Here is a 14,497-nt window from a genome sequence, read left to right on the forward strand (position 1 = left end):
TATATTCCTAGTCTTTTGCTTGATGATAGTCTTGAACAGCCTCAATCGTCCAGCATAGCAAACGAGTTGTTACTATTCATTGTGTTCGGGGAAAAGGGCCAAAAACTCCCCTTTCCGCCCCTTCCATCGACAATCCGACCGTATGAATCGAAAGAGGACATCCGGTTATATGATGGTGCACCCTTTACTCGACCCATTCGCCCGTCTCCGGAGGATACCAAAATAAGAGGTTAGAGGCAGAGAAGAAAAGGATATGGCCTAGTGGGTAGGTGTAAAGGCATACCCCATTCGTGGCTGGTGGGGTTATATCATACGTGGGGCGGTCATACTCAACTACGTGATCTCCTCTTCCTCCCATTTCTCAGGGCGTGTATGCCTGTATATCGGCTGTAAAAGGAAATTGAATAACTGAAACTTCAAACCGAAAATGATGGGTTTATGGTAGAAATACCTACCTTTTCTTTCTAATAGTCTAGAGATCCTCATTTCTTCCAGGACCGGCTCTCAAGGTGCCCCTTTCCCACCCCACAAAAATCAGTAGAAACGATTCCCAAAAAAGCCTAAAAAAAGGGAAAGAGAAAAAAATGCCAACGTACATTCTAATAGAAACCATGGTCATCCTTCTCTGCAACTTCTCTCTCTCCATACCATCTCATTTAATCTATCTAACGGAAAGAGGGACGAGAAAAGAGAGTTTATTCCTTGGCAGCTACTCCACGATGTTGTGAGACCTGCCAAGGAAGCCATAAGATCAAGTGGTTGTTTCGTCTTTCTCTCCTTTCTTTCTCCCTCTCTCCTTTTCTTTTCCTTTTCCCAGCATGGGTTCTTTGAGTTTGTCTATCAGCGTGGGTTTGATCGTCTCTCTTGGTTTGTTGCTTTCAACTTGATCAAGTTTCCATGGAAAATCTTTTGCCATTGATCCATGGTATTTGATTTTCACTCTCACCCATCATTTTCTTCTAAAAGTTTCCGTTTCCACCAGCTAGCCAACACTTTTCTCCATGAGAGCTTAGAAAGTAGAAAGATATCATTCCCTTTCCATCTCAGCACTGTCAGAAAGAATTTAGCGGAAGGGGTTACAGAGCGATGACGGAAATGGTAGACACGTCGCCAAATAAGAGTTCGGGCTGTGGCTTGCTGAATGCAGTTTTTGGACGGCGAACTTTCTGGTTGAGAAGAGCAACCTCTACAGGCTCACTGCCCTCGATGAACAGCATTAATATCAGCAGGGTCTCGGGCACTACCAGTTCAAAGAGGCGACGAGGCAGCAGCTCCGATGAAACCTCCTTTCTCAACCAATCTAATTCGTCAGAAGCGGCATCAGGACTAGGTGATAAACCCATCATCAGACCTTCCCCAAGTCATACCAAGACCCCGCCAATATATAATCAAAATCAAGGAAGAAGAAGTGATGAAGCAATCATGCAACCATCGTTGCGCTCAGGTGCAATGAAAATGTCACAGAGGGAGGCTTACGTTAACCAGGGAAGAAGGGTACCAAGGGAAGCAATTGGCATATCGGGGGAGCTGGAAGCCATGATCGCTGATCACCAGAGTTCAAAGGGAAACAGCTCATTGGTTCGAGCTTCCTCCAGCAATGTCATGCTGTTTAGCAATTTAGGTAACTTGAGGCAACCCGGTACAGGCAATTTCACTTCAAATAATGTGCAGGATTATCTTCCAAAAGCTGCAAGAGAAGAGACTTCCATGCCTAATGGGAAATACTCGAGTAGCCAAATGGGGAATGTAGTGAAGAAACCCAATGGAGAGAAAGAACCTCCCTCATCCCTCTGCCGAGCTCTCTCAACTAGAATGGATCCTGAGACATTAAAGATTATGGGTAATGAAGATTACAAGAATGGAAGATTTGCAGAAGCCTTGGCCTTATATGATGCAGCAATCTCTATTGACCCAAACAAGGCTTCATACAGAAGCAACAAGAGTGCAGCATTGACTGCCCTTGGTAGGCTCCTGGAAGCAGTTTTCGAGTGCAGAGAAGCCCTTAGGATCGAACCTTATTATCATAGAGCACATCAACGATTGGGAAACCTCTATCTCAGGTAAGGATACTGCCAACCACTAGATTCTTAGACTTGTACCAATAATCGCCCAGAATCTAACCTGAAGACAATGCTTAACAGTTTTATGTTCTTGCATATATTTTTTTTCCAGCTTGTGATTCATATGTTTGTATTTTATATTTGTGTCTGCAGATTAGGAGAAGCAGAAAAAGCCATATATCACTTCAAACATGCAGGACCGGAATCTGATCCTGAGGACATGGCCAAGGCTCATTCTCTTCAGGCCCATCTCAGCAAGTGCACCGAGGCTAGGAGGCTAAGAGATTGGAACACTCTAGTCAAAGAAGCAGGCTACACCATATCTGCAGGGGCAGATTCAGCACCACAGGTCAGCCATCAATTTATTAGATTTTAGTCCTTTCCTATATCTAGAATTGGGCTTATTTATGTCGATCAGGCCATGGGTATACATTCACTGACCTGGGTTCTGTTTGGTTGTTGTCATCATCCAATAAAGATATATACTTTGCAAGCGGAGGCCTTGTTGAAGCTCCACAGGCACCAAGAAGCGGATGCTGTATTGGCAGCATCTCCCTATTTCAGTGTGGACGACTGCACTAAATTCTTTGGCCCCTACGGTAATGCTAATCTATTAATGATAAGAGCCCAGGTGGATTTGGCTGCAGGCAGGTTAGTGTTATTGGACCGACATCATTCATTCTCATATTATAAGGTCATGTTTTGCTGGGCAATCCTAATTGAGGGTTTTTACATGGATTCGCTATGGGTGGACAGATTGGACGATGCTTTTGAAGCAGCTCAAAAAGCAGCTCGCCTTGACTCCAATAATAAAGAGGTGGGCATAGTGGTTAGGAGGACTAGAGGGGTGATCGCAGCTCGAGCAAAGGGAAACGATCTCTTCAAAGCATCTAGATTCTCCGAGGCATGTACTGCATATGGAGAGGGTCTGGATCATGATCCCTTTAACTCAGTGTTGTTATGTAACCGAGCCACATGTCGGTCCAAGCTTGGTCAATTCGAGAAAGCAGTGGAGGACTGCACAGCGGCTCTCAGTGTTCGCCCCTCTTACAGCAAAGCCAGGCTAAGAAGAGCTGATTGCAATGCTAAGGTGAAAACTCTCTCCAATGTCACTCCCATGAGTGAAGAAATTAATACTATTATAATGGATGGAATTAACTTTAAATTATCCTGATATTGTTGTCTGGATATTACTATCAGTTGGGGAGATGGGAAGCTTCAATACAAGATTATGAGGTGTTGATGAGAGAAACCCCAGAAGATGAGGAAGTGGGCAAGGCCATGTTTGAGGCCCAGGTACAGCTCAAGAAACAACGTGGGGAAGATGTGAGGGACATGAAATATACTAGTGGCTCCAAAGTGGTCCACATTTCCAGCCACGAACGTTTCAAAGACTTTGCCACTTCACCTGGTAACTACACTTGTTCGCATGTCTAGAAAACACATCTGGAAATTTTTTCCAACAAGGTCGTTGCCTGAGTTGATTTTGTTAATTGCAGGTGTCTCTGTGGCCCTTTTTTGTAGTGGGGAGGGGAACAAACAAGTGATACAGTTTATGGAACAACTCTGTAAGAGATACCCATCAGTCAACTTCCTCAAGGTCTCTTTTCCTATTAAAATCACTCTAAAGAAAATATCTTCATTACACACTTCAGATAATATTGTTGTCATCAAGTAACACAAAAAATTTTCCCAATTCAAATAGAGTATTATCATCACCATTATTAGTTCTCATGCAGAGTACACTATTTTAATTTGCCAGGTCATAGTTGTAATCTTATAATCAATGACAGGTTGAGGTTGAAGAGCACCCTAACATAGCAAGATCTGAAGGCGTCAACTCATTGCCAGCATTTAAAATATACAAGAATGGCTCAAGGGTCAAAGAAATTTCAGGAGACAACCTTGATTTGTTAGAGAGCACAGTCAAATCCTATAACACCTGAAGAAAAAGAAAAGAAGAAAAAGGAGAGAACGGTGGAAACCAATAGTAGGTTCCTCATCCCCTCTGTACCATAATGCCAGAAATAAAGTGGGTAGTAACAGACATGAGATCAACCATTGCAGTGGCGTGGATAGCGGGCCTCAAAAGGGAACATGCAGCGGAAGGTTACAAAGGAGAGGCCCAATGAATTAAATCAGAGATGTTAAAGGGGATAGGCAATATATGTTTGGAAATAGTAGTTGCTCAAATGACTTTTATATAGATGTGTGTACCTTTTCGTGGATTTAAAAGGGGGATGTTACTTACTCCTTTGTCTACTGTATATTTTTTGTGCCCACTTGTCCAGCAAAGAATGCAGATTTGAAGTGGTAGACTTGGTGGAGAGGGGCCTACTCATTATAAGGGTTTTAGATTTGAGTGGCTCACAGCTAGGCAAATTGTTGATTTTTGTGAGTAGTTTTACAGGGAAAATGATTTCTCCAAGTTTGTTCCATCTTTGGCTGCATTCTTTGTTTCTTCAAAAACCATGATTAACAACAAGAAGAATTTTGGTCTTTCGGCTTTTACTTTTGATTGAGAATTGAGGAATTCAAAAGGCAAGTTGAAACACTAAAATATTATTTCTTTTCAAATGAGAGAAAAAAAAGTGAAAATAAAGATGTTTGAATACATAAAAATTTTGTGAAAGCGTGGGACATTTGCCAGTCATGAGAAAGGATACATGAAAAGGAGATAAATTTACATGTGTTGAATTCACATCAAATTGATTATTCATTTTGATAATTACAACATTTTGATTTTTCCATCAATGATTTCATACATCATATGATATTACATACATCGTAAGTGATATCTAAATGACTCTCTTGTGTGAAGACAATCTCAATTATGTCTAGCTAATAGTTTCTATTCATATAAGCATCTACCATAAAAACTAAGTGTATATATAAAATATGATAGTAAGTTCAAATGAACTTTTAAGTGCATAAGATCCCAACTTTGTTCATAAGCTAAATTCAATTTATTAAATTAATGTTTGTTTCTTGATTCCATTGTCTTTCCCCTTCTCTTAATTGAAAAATACATCTTTCATCATATCCCAGACCATCATTTTCTCTTTAAGTAATAAAATGTTTCAATCACAGGCAAACATTGCTTTTACCGCATCAAGTTTGAACCTATTACCCAAAGACAAATCTGGATTCTTTGTTTGTGACCACACTTAGCACAACACTCAATCATGATAATTCTCTCATATAAAAATCTCAAGTATTGCTTGATATTCAAGGCCAAGACATAGGAGGCTACTTGTTTGGCATAAAGTCATGTCCACCAAAATTTTTGAGTCTCAAGATGAAGAGAAAAATAATATTAGAAATATCAATCTTAAGTTTGAGCAATGAACAGAGAAGATTGCTTACTGTTGAGTTAGTTGCTTTCATCTTTGTCGAATGTGATTATAAGTCAAGTTGTTTGATGCACTACTTCATATGAAGTATGGATGACTTTGGAGCATTTGTTTACCTTAAGATCAAAGGTAAAATTACTACAAGTAAAGTTACAATTGCAATTATTGAGAAAAGGATATATGACCATGATTGATCATTTTGCTTGTTAAAATGAAAAATATTACATATCACTATACAATGGAAAATATGTTATTGTTGCAAGACCTTACATCTCATATATGGTTAGCAAATTAAGTCAATTCGTGCAAAGTCTAATGGAAATCTACTAGAAAGCTTGTAAAAGGGTATTACACTATTTGAAAGGAATAATCACTCATGGTTTGCATTTTCTGCCAACAAATCTTTAAATCTTATGAGATTCACAAATATCGATTGGGCTACTTGTTTGAACGGTAGAAGATCAATTAGTAGCTATTATATATATCTAGTAGGTAATCTTATCTCCTAAAATTCAAAGAAATAGAGTGTTGTTACTCCGTTTAGCACATAATCAAAATATTGAGTTTTAACTCGAGTAACAACTAAGTTAATTTGACTTAAGTAGTTAGTAACATGGTTGGGACTTCAATTAAGGATTAGAGCAATTATTTAGTGTGATAACTAGGGTATAGCTTCACTAGTTGCTAATCTTGTTTATCATGCTATAACTAAGCATATCGAAATTGATATGCATTTTTTCGTAATAAAGTATTTCAAAAGGAGTTAGATATTCAATTTGTACCTTTAGTTGATCAAGTAGCATATTTATTTACAAAATCACTTTCAATCACTCAATTCTTAAAGCTCAAGGCTAAACTCAAGGTGAATGAATCTCTCTTTTGTTTGAGGGGTCGTGTGAAGACAATCTTATTGGAGCCTAACTAATAGTAATTTCCACCATGTAAGCACTTCTAGAAGCTTCCACTATATTAGCACTTCTTAAAGCTTCATTTAGTTAGAAATCTATTAATGGATCAATAACTTTTGTTCGACCAGTTCATCAAAACTAAGTGTATCTATAGAGATATGATAGTAAGTTAAATTTAGTTTTTTAGAACAATAATTTGTTTAAAAACACAAAATATTTTTAATTATTTTTTATATTTTCAAATATTTTTAAAAACAATATTTATTTGTATGTATATTTTCAATAATTCTTCATATTGATATGTGTATTCTTTTTCAAAAAAATAACTTTAAAAAACAAGTGAAAACAATAAACAGTAATTAAAATATGTCTAAAATATCCTATTTTCAAAATAATTTCTTAAAAATTGGTTTTTATAAGAAGAAGAAAAGAAAAAATACCAAACACATTTTTAACTCCAAACAAGTCCTACATCTTCCTATTTTGTATTCTTGGCTGACACCAACATAATATGCTTCTTAAAAGAGAAGCCTCTTTACTCACATGAACTGTCTATGACAAAAAAAGGACAAAAAATAAATAAATAAATAAATAAACCTCACTATTGCATTTGAAGTGTGACAGATGTTCCTCCTGCGAAAGAGAAAAAGGAATTTCCAATAAACAACATGATGACTTGATCACCATTCGGGATCTGACTTGAAGGAAACCACCCCAGCTGTATAGCAAGCCAAATGACAAATTACTTGAGCATGTTTTCAACCATTAATGATAATGGTATGAAATCATTAAGGAAAACAAGACAACGTACAAGAAAATGAATAGGTAGAAAATAAGCAAATAATGTCTTCTTTTATTAATATTTTAGCTCTTTTATATAATATTTAATTAATTTAAAAATATATAAACCTCTGATTAATTGTAATTATATTGATATTTTATTTTTTAGTATTTTTCAGTAACCCGAATACAATTGAAAAACAAATTGCTAAACCTTAAAGAACTTTAGGAGGGGTTCAATTTTATTTTTTCCAAGGTTTTCAAACTATATATAGATGTTCATGATGACTCTTTAAAAGGTTTCCAAAATTTTCAAAAATTGATTTAACACATTTTTCAAAGTGTTCAGAACATGGCCTTTCGAGGCTTTCTCAAATTTCATAATATTCAAATATTTAGCTTTCAAGTTTCAAAATTTATGTCGTAAAAGGACTTCATTGATATAAAATTAAGGGGTTTAAGTTCAATGTCACTCACATCAATACTCGAATCAAGCTAACGTAATGTTAAGATCAAATCAAATCAAAACCTAAGTCAAATTAATACTCAACGTAAATCATGTTAAAACTAAAATCAAATCGATGCTTAAGACAAATTAAATAGAGATTTAGGGGGTCTTGGCTAATTTAATACTTAGTATTTGATGATTTAAGTCAATTTTAAGTTAAATAGTTAAGTTGTTGATTTAAAATCTATTATTTGATTTTTTACTTAATACTTATTGGATAAAATCAATTTAAAATTCACTTTAAATCAATAATTAACATATTCATCCTCATTAATTTTAACTAATATTTATTTTTATTAATTTTAAGTTATAAAATTGCTTGTTAAACATTTATATTTAAATTGTTATTATACATATATAAAAGAACCATAAAATATTTACTACAAAAAAAAGTTGTGGATGTGAAGTTATAATTGTAAAATATTAACTCACTGTATATATTGGTAAATGAAATTAAAAGAATTTTGAAATTAAGAATTATTTAACTATTTTTATTTAATATTTAAAATGATTTTTAATTTTAGGATTACAATATTAAATTATTTCTCAAACATATTTTAACTTAAATAAAATTATTAAGTTGTAAAAGTATTTATAGACATACAAATTTGGTGGGTAATTGAAACATTTTGAGTCTTTGCTTTGATAAATTAACAAGTCTTTGTAAGACTGTATGAGAAATTCTTACAAAATAAAAATAAATCAAATCAAATCAAAATAAAAAAATGATATATTTAAAAAATGTCATGAAAAATAAATAAATTAAAATACTTTACACCCATAAACTTCGGTAATCCCTTGAAAGAATACCCAACACTATCCATATATATATAGTACTTCATTCACATCTAAAAGTGAAGAACTTAATTTTATTGTCTTATCTTATTCCACTTAACTTCGTAGGACACTAAAATTTTACATTTGTAATACTTTGAATTCGTTTGATAATGATTTTAGGAAATATTTTTAATATTTTGAAATTTTTTATTATTCAAGTATTAGAAATACTAAAAATATTTTCTATAATAATTTCTAAACATACTCATGTTATGTTATTTGACATGCTTTAAGACAAGGCCGAGAAGCCACTTAAAAAATGGCTTTGGATTTTTAACATTATGGTGGATCCATAGATCTTTGGAAAAGTATTTAAAAAGTGGAACCAGATCAGGAGGGTGATAAATGGGCCTTGTAGCGGATTCTCAACTCCACAAATCCAAGGTATATGCCATAGGCATATTTTGATCCAACATTAAATGGCCATTTTCCCTGTCAAACCCCCTGTCACTCTCACAGAAGGGTGATGGTGGTGCAAATAAGACTACCGAAGAAGGTGAACTTATTTATATAAATTTATTGTTGACATATTATATTATTAGTGAGATTGTCAATTTGGTTTTGCTTGTCTTTTCACACGCTCTCTCAACGTCACACAAAAAGGAAAAATAAATAAAAATGAAAATGTCAACAAATTTGGGATGTCTCACATTTACTTGTATTCGCATCATTTGAGGAGGTATTGGAGGGATAAGGTAAAGAAGAAGCCCTATTGGGCGATGTAATACACACACTGAGGGTACAAATCTGAGAGACCGAGACAGAAAGAGATGGATCTTATCCATTCTAAAATGGCAGACATCCAAAACCCTACTACATTTTAATTGCTTCTCACTTCTTACATACTAGACGAAGCAGAAGAAGATGAAGAAGAAGAAGCAGAAGACTTCATCACGGCATGAGACAGACGGTCAACGCCGTAGGAACAGGAATTCCTTATGGCGGTGAGTTCAAAAGGAGAGATATCGGTGGCCAGCCACTGCTCTACTGTAAACAGCTGCTGAGCACAGGGTACGTGGGGCCCCGTTGTGGTCACCTCCACGTAATTACAGTACCAGCCGTGGTGGTCGCCCGATCCGTCGGAAGTGAGGTTCAAGGCGCACGCCGGCGCAGTCAAGCACGGCGCTCTCCCGCTGAAAATGTCCAGATTGCCCCTCTCGTAGTAGTTGTGCCCAGGCTCCATTATCCCTCCCCAGGCCTCCAGGTTAGGGATCTCGACATACCAGCCGTTGGCGTCGTAGAGGCGTAAGCTGATGATGGAGTCCGTGCCTCCCTTTATCGCAGATCCGGTTCTCACGTACACCGTGAAGACGCAATCATCCTGAAATCACCCATTTCCGAACACCGTTAAAACCAGAAATAAACTAAAAAAAAAAAAAAAAAAACGGAGCATATATCGGGAAACTTGCATCACATAGACCGGCGACGGCGAGGGAGAAGAGGATCAAGAGGTGGACGAAGAGATTGTTGAGTCCCATGGCTGTGCGGAGGTATGATAGACATCATACGATCCAAACGCGCCTTTATATACACAAATTTGAGACGATGTTTCACATGGTGGTACGGTTTTTACCATATCCGCGGGATGATCTGGTGTTTCGCAACAGTTGGGGAAGGCTGTTGAGGGACACGTGTTATTCTCTGGAAAATCAACTGACGACATTAATCCTGATGGTTACAAAGGAAAGCCAGCAGGAGACAGATGTACGTGTAGGATTAAAAGTGGATAGACAAGAATGTGACGGAGGAAATGGTTTTGTTGGCACGTTAATAATGAATTTGATTCCATGCTCATTATGAAGATGGTGAATATGGGGAAATTGTGGCGGAAGGGGCATATGACAATGGCACATGTGTGGCCGATTCTGGACTCACTTGCCCAGAAATTGCATGTGGGCCCTCCTTTTCCTTACTTTTTCATTGTCCATATCACGAGGAGCCTCTTCCCTCCTGTGATTTCAACTTACAAGGGAAGGAATTGTGTGAATGTGCGATCGACTCTCCAACCTTACGAAGCGGCAAACTTTATTTAATTGTCCTTTTTTTTTTTTTTCTCAAATTAATTCCAATCTATATTTTATGACTTTTTATGAACGTTCGAAATTGTAAAACAAGACATTTTTTTATTTTTAAGTTTACTTATATTTTTATTTCTTAATTTTATTCTAAAATTGACCCATAATGATAAATATAACTCATTTAATCAATTTTTAAACAAGTTTTATTACTTATCACATGTTTATTCCTAAAAAAATCAATGAAATGAAAGGAAATTATTATATTTTTTCCTATTTTACTAAAAGTTGGAATCACAAAAAGGAAAAAAAAGTCATTTAATTTAATGAAAAACTGAGAGACACCTAGTAAAATAAAAGAGCTCACGGTTTACGATGAAAATATAAAGGGATCGATAATTGTATCTAATTTTTATCATTTATAATATTCTTTATTATATAATGAAATGTTCTCTCTTATTTGTAAAAGTACAAATATAGAGGGATCAATAATTGTATCTAATTTTTATCATTTATAATATTCTTTATTATATAATGAAATGTTCTCTCTTATTTGTGGAAGTACGTATGATTGGTAAAATTAAATTAAAATTTTGAATATCTTTTGTGTGGTTTGCTTTATTTTTGTATTATTCCTTTAAAATATTTATATTGATGCTTCGGTGGGTACAACAAGTGGTATAAAAGTTTTGGTTGAAGAAGTTTGAGAGAACTTTAGTTGAAGATGTCTAAGAAAGTCTTAAAAGAGTAAAGAAGAACATAACACAAAAAATGATTGCAAAAAGGAATTTTGGTTAAGGTGAAGTCAATTATTCTCTCATCAAAACGTGATACAAAAAATAGGAATGTTGTGGCCAAAGTGGCACATAAGGAGAGCAATGCTTACAAGGAAATGGTAAATTACGAAGAGATTGAAGATTGACTTAATAAATTTGATTTTGGATGAAGATTATTGGGAAGATGTCTCAAATTCCTATTTAGAATATATATATATTTTTTTAAATGAATATTATATAAAATATTTCTTAACTTTGTATGTGACTGTAATTAGATTCTTTATAAAATAAGATAAGCTGATAAGAATATCTTTTTAAATATTATAGGTTGAGAGGAAAAAGTTATTAGATAGAGATGTAAAAAAGAGAGACATCTAGTAGAACAAAACTACTCATAGTTTATGGTGGAGATACAAATGAACCAATAGTTGTATCTAATTTTTATCTTTTATAATATTATCTATCATATAATGAAATATTCTCTTTCATCCGTGGAGATAAACATGATTAGCTAAACTATGTTAAAACTCCATGTACTTTTTATGTTATTTGCTTAAGTTTTATGTTCTTCCTTTAATATGTTTACATTAATGCTTTCGTTGGTGTAATAAGTATAATACTTTATGATATTATTTTATATTGCAAGTTAATATTCATGCATACTTTTTCATAGTTTGCACAAGTCACCTCATACTATCAATTCTAACAATACCTTTTAACATTTTCATGACACTTTGGATTTTTGTAAACATTGTGTATAAATGTATTAAAACTACAATAAGTAACTATACAAGTCATTATTATTAGCTAAAATACTTCGAAGCGATCTAAATTTATTATAACAAACCTATATAACATTAATGCACCATAACAAGAGGTAAAGAGAATTTTGAAAATTATGATTTTTTATTCTCATTGATAATGATAAATATTTATATACAAATACATTTAAGGTGTACTATATTTCAAATTCTACCATTTATTTTAATTTAAACTAATGGTAGACTTCTACTCTAATTCAAATTAATAATAAATAGATAAATGTTTATAATTAAATTAAGAATAAATACTTAAATTATTTTTTATTTTAAGGAAAATGCATTATGAGTATGTTGTCTTTGACATGATCAAATATTAGATTTTTAGTGCTAGTGAACAATTACTTATGATTTTTTGTATAACATACATAAACCACCTATATATATATATATTTACTTTCTTTAAGCATTTAAGTTTATTGTCTATTGAAAATTAATGTACCAAAACTAGGATAACTTACAACAATAATATAATATAATATAATAATAAAATAAGCATAGTCACAATATGAATAATAATATTAATATAATATTAATAGTATAAATTATAACATAATAATAAGTATAATATTATTAATATTTCAAAAAATAAGACTAAAATTACTTAAGTAATTTTTTTAATAATAATAATATGAATAATACAAAAATAATATAAATAATACTAATATTAGTAATATTAATATAAAATAAATATTTAATAATAATAAAATTAGTCTCAAAATAGTAAGTAAAGCAAAAGGACACCATGATAATGTTAAGTGACAAATTGAGAAAAAAAAGCAAAAATCGACGTGCATGATTGAAATTATAATGATTATCAATTTTTAAAAATTTTGATAAGGAATTGGTATACCATTCATGGACTTCGAAAGATTTGTAAACTTGGTAGCAGTTTGATACTACGAATATTATTCAACATGAATTTTAACACGGTCAAATAGATAGAGATTTGTCAAATTAGAAAGTAATTTAATATTATTTGAAAATTTGAATTTGAATAAATCCAACAGCAGAAAGACGGGTGGGAAGGCCCAACCCAAGTTGTGGAATAGGTCTGGGGTTTATGAGGCCCAACGAGCATAGGTCACTTCAGTTGATGGTTCTAAAATCAGCTTTACAACTTGAATTTGTGCAACTGAAAAGTGTGGAGCGAGGAGTTGATGCCGGATTAATTGGAAAAGATACAAAAATAGGATCGGAGGCTTGATTAGTTGGAAGAGGATAAGTGTAAAGAAGTGACGCAGGGTCTCTCATGGATTATTGGTTGTATCTGCTGTAACGTCCCCATGTCTCCCGCACCTCTCAATTCCCAACCCATGCCACTGCCACCCCAGCTTCCAAACTGCTCACCCCTATTACTACCCATCACCATGCCCTTTCTCATTGTGCACCGCACCCCATTTCCACAATGGCACCTACTCTCGATGACCCTACTCCCCCTCTCCACCCATCACCAGGCTTCCGCTCCGACACCAACACCCTCCCCCTCCCAAACGATGAAGCCCACCGTCTGCCTCCTCCCTATAACGCTTCCGCTTCTGAAACTCCCCACCAGCCCTCCAACAAGAGAGGGTTCATTAATCGTCCCCGTGTTATTGTCACCCTACTCATTCTTTTTTCACTCGTCCTTATAGTCGCCACATCCCTTGGAGTCATCTACCTCCTTCTCAGCCCCAAATATCCTAAACTCGCAATCTCCAATGTCTTCGTCACACACCCACTAGCCAAACATCCCCGGATTTTTATCTCCTTGAAAGCCAAGAATCCCAACAACAGAGTGGGTGTTGGTTATGAGAAGGGCGGAAGAGCCGCCCTCTCTTTCAAGAAAAAAAGCGTTGCTACTGGGCCGTTTCCAACATTCGCCCAAGGAGACAAGAGTTCAAGTGCGGTGCAAATGGTCCTCAGAGCCTCAAACAAGACGATGCCTCATGAAATCCGAAACAGCATCCTAAACACCACGTCCAAGCTGCCTCTATCTTTAGGCCTCACAATGAATGTTCCGGTGAGGATGAAGATCTGGACGACGAAGATATGGATTGAGGAGCTGGTGTTCGATTGTAAGTTTAGGGTGAACACATTGGCCAACAGCTCTCGCATACTATATCAAAGATGCCCTATCAAGGTGGCGCCCAAATGAAGATGGTGGTTGTCGGCCATCCTGGATTACTTTGTATTCCAATTCACCCCTCTCGCAAATTATTATAAATAGCGGCTCATGCAAGCATAACATTAGATGGGTCTTAATATTCTATATCTTGCGCTAGACTACGTATAGATATCATATATTCCAAATCAAATTGTACATTATAAGAGTTTTTGATTGGATATTGGATGTTATATATCATTGGCTTCGTTTTCTTGCATTACCATCAGCAACCTAGAGCCTAAGAGACAATAATATGGTCATCCACGTTGGGGTTTGCTTGCAGTTTACGAGTACGA

The 14,497-nt window shown here is 35.0% G+C and overlaps 3 protein-coding genes across 3 annotated transcripts; 2 read left to right on the forward strand and 1 right to left on the reverse strand.

Annotated features, from left to right (window-relative positions):
• Positions 1-89: 89 nt before the first annotated feature.
• On the forward strand, positions 90-4,558 carry LOC117917911 (TPR repeat-containing thioredoxin TTL1). The gene is made up of 7 exons (XM_034834381.1): positions 90-2,060; positions 2,214-2,409; positions 2,539-2,711; positions 2,817-3,150; positions 3,261-3,471; positions 3,560-3,660; positions 3,854-4,558. Exons 1-7 carry the CDS (start codon positions 1,087-1,089, stop codon positions 4,004-4,006), a joined length of 2,142 nt encoding a protein of 713 aa, XP_034690272.1. The 5' UTR covers positions 90-1,086; the 3' UTR covers positions 4,007-4,558.
• Positions 4,559-9,059: 4,501 nt separating this feature from the next.
• On the reverse strand, positions 9,060-9,957 carry LOC117917580 (PLAT domain-containing protein 3-like). Its single transcript, XM_034833895.1, has 2 exons — positions 9,856-9,957; positions 9,060-9,767 (listed from the first exon to the last, which is right to left on the reverse strand). The coding sequence occupies exons 1-2, from the start codon at positions 9,922-9,924 to the stop codon at positions 9,285-9,287; spliced, it is 552 nt and encodes a 183-aa protein (XP_034689786.1). The 5' UTR covers positions 9,925-9,957; the 3' UTR covers positions 9,060-9,284.
• Positions 9,958-13,463: 3,506 nt separating this feature from the next.
• On the forward strand, positions 13,464-14,192 carry LOC117917418 (NDR1/HIN1-like protein 6). The gene has a single exon (XM_034833685.1). It carries the CDS (start codon positions 13,464-13,466, stop codon positions 14,190-14,192), a length of 729 nt encoding a protein of 242 aa, XP_034689576.1.
• Positions 14,193-14,497: the final 305 nt, after the last annotated feature.

Source organism: Vitis riparia, chromosome 7, assembly GCF_004353265.1.
Source record: "Vitis riparia cultivar Riparia Gloire de Montpellier isolate 1030 chromosome 7, EGFV_Vit.rip_1.0, whole genome shotgun sequence".
Classification (NCBI taxonomy): domain Eukaryota; kingdom Viridiplantae; phylum Streptophyta; class Magnoliopsida; order Vitales; family Vitaceae; genus Vitis; species Vitis riparia.

Coding starts and splice junctions, on each gene's coding strand:
- LOC117917911 (XM_034834381.1), top strand. CDS start 1,087: ATGACGGAAATGGTAGACACGTCGCCAAATAAGAGTTCGGGCTGTGGC. Junction 2,061..2,213: donor TTGGGAAACCTCTATCTCAG/GTAAGGATACTG, acceptor TTGTGTCTGCAG/ATTAGGAGAAGCAGAAAAAG. Junction 2,712..2,816: donor GTGGATTTGGCTGCAGGCAG/GTTAGTGTTATT, acceptor ATGGGTGGACAG/ATTGGACGATGCTTTTGAAG.
- LOC117917580 (XM_034833895.1), bottom strand. CDS start 9,924: ATGGGACTCAACAATCTCTTCGTCCACCTCTTGATCCTCTTCTCCCTC. Junction 9,768..9,855: donor CCGTCGCCGGTCTATGTGAT/GCAAGTTTCCCG, acceptor GGGTGATTTCAG/GATGATTGCGTCTTCACGGT.
- LOC117917418 (XM_034833685.1), top strand. CDS start 13,464: ATGGCACCTACTCTCGATGACCCTACTCCCCCTCTCCACCCATCACCA.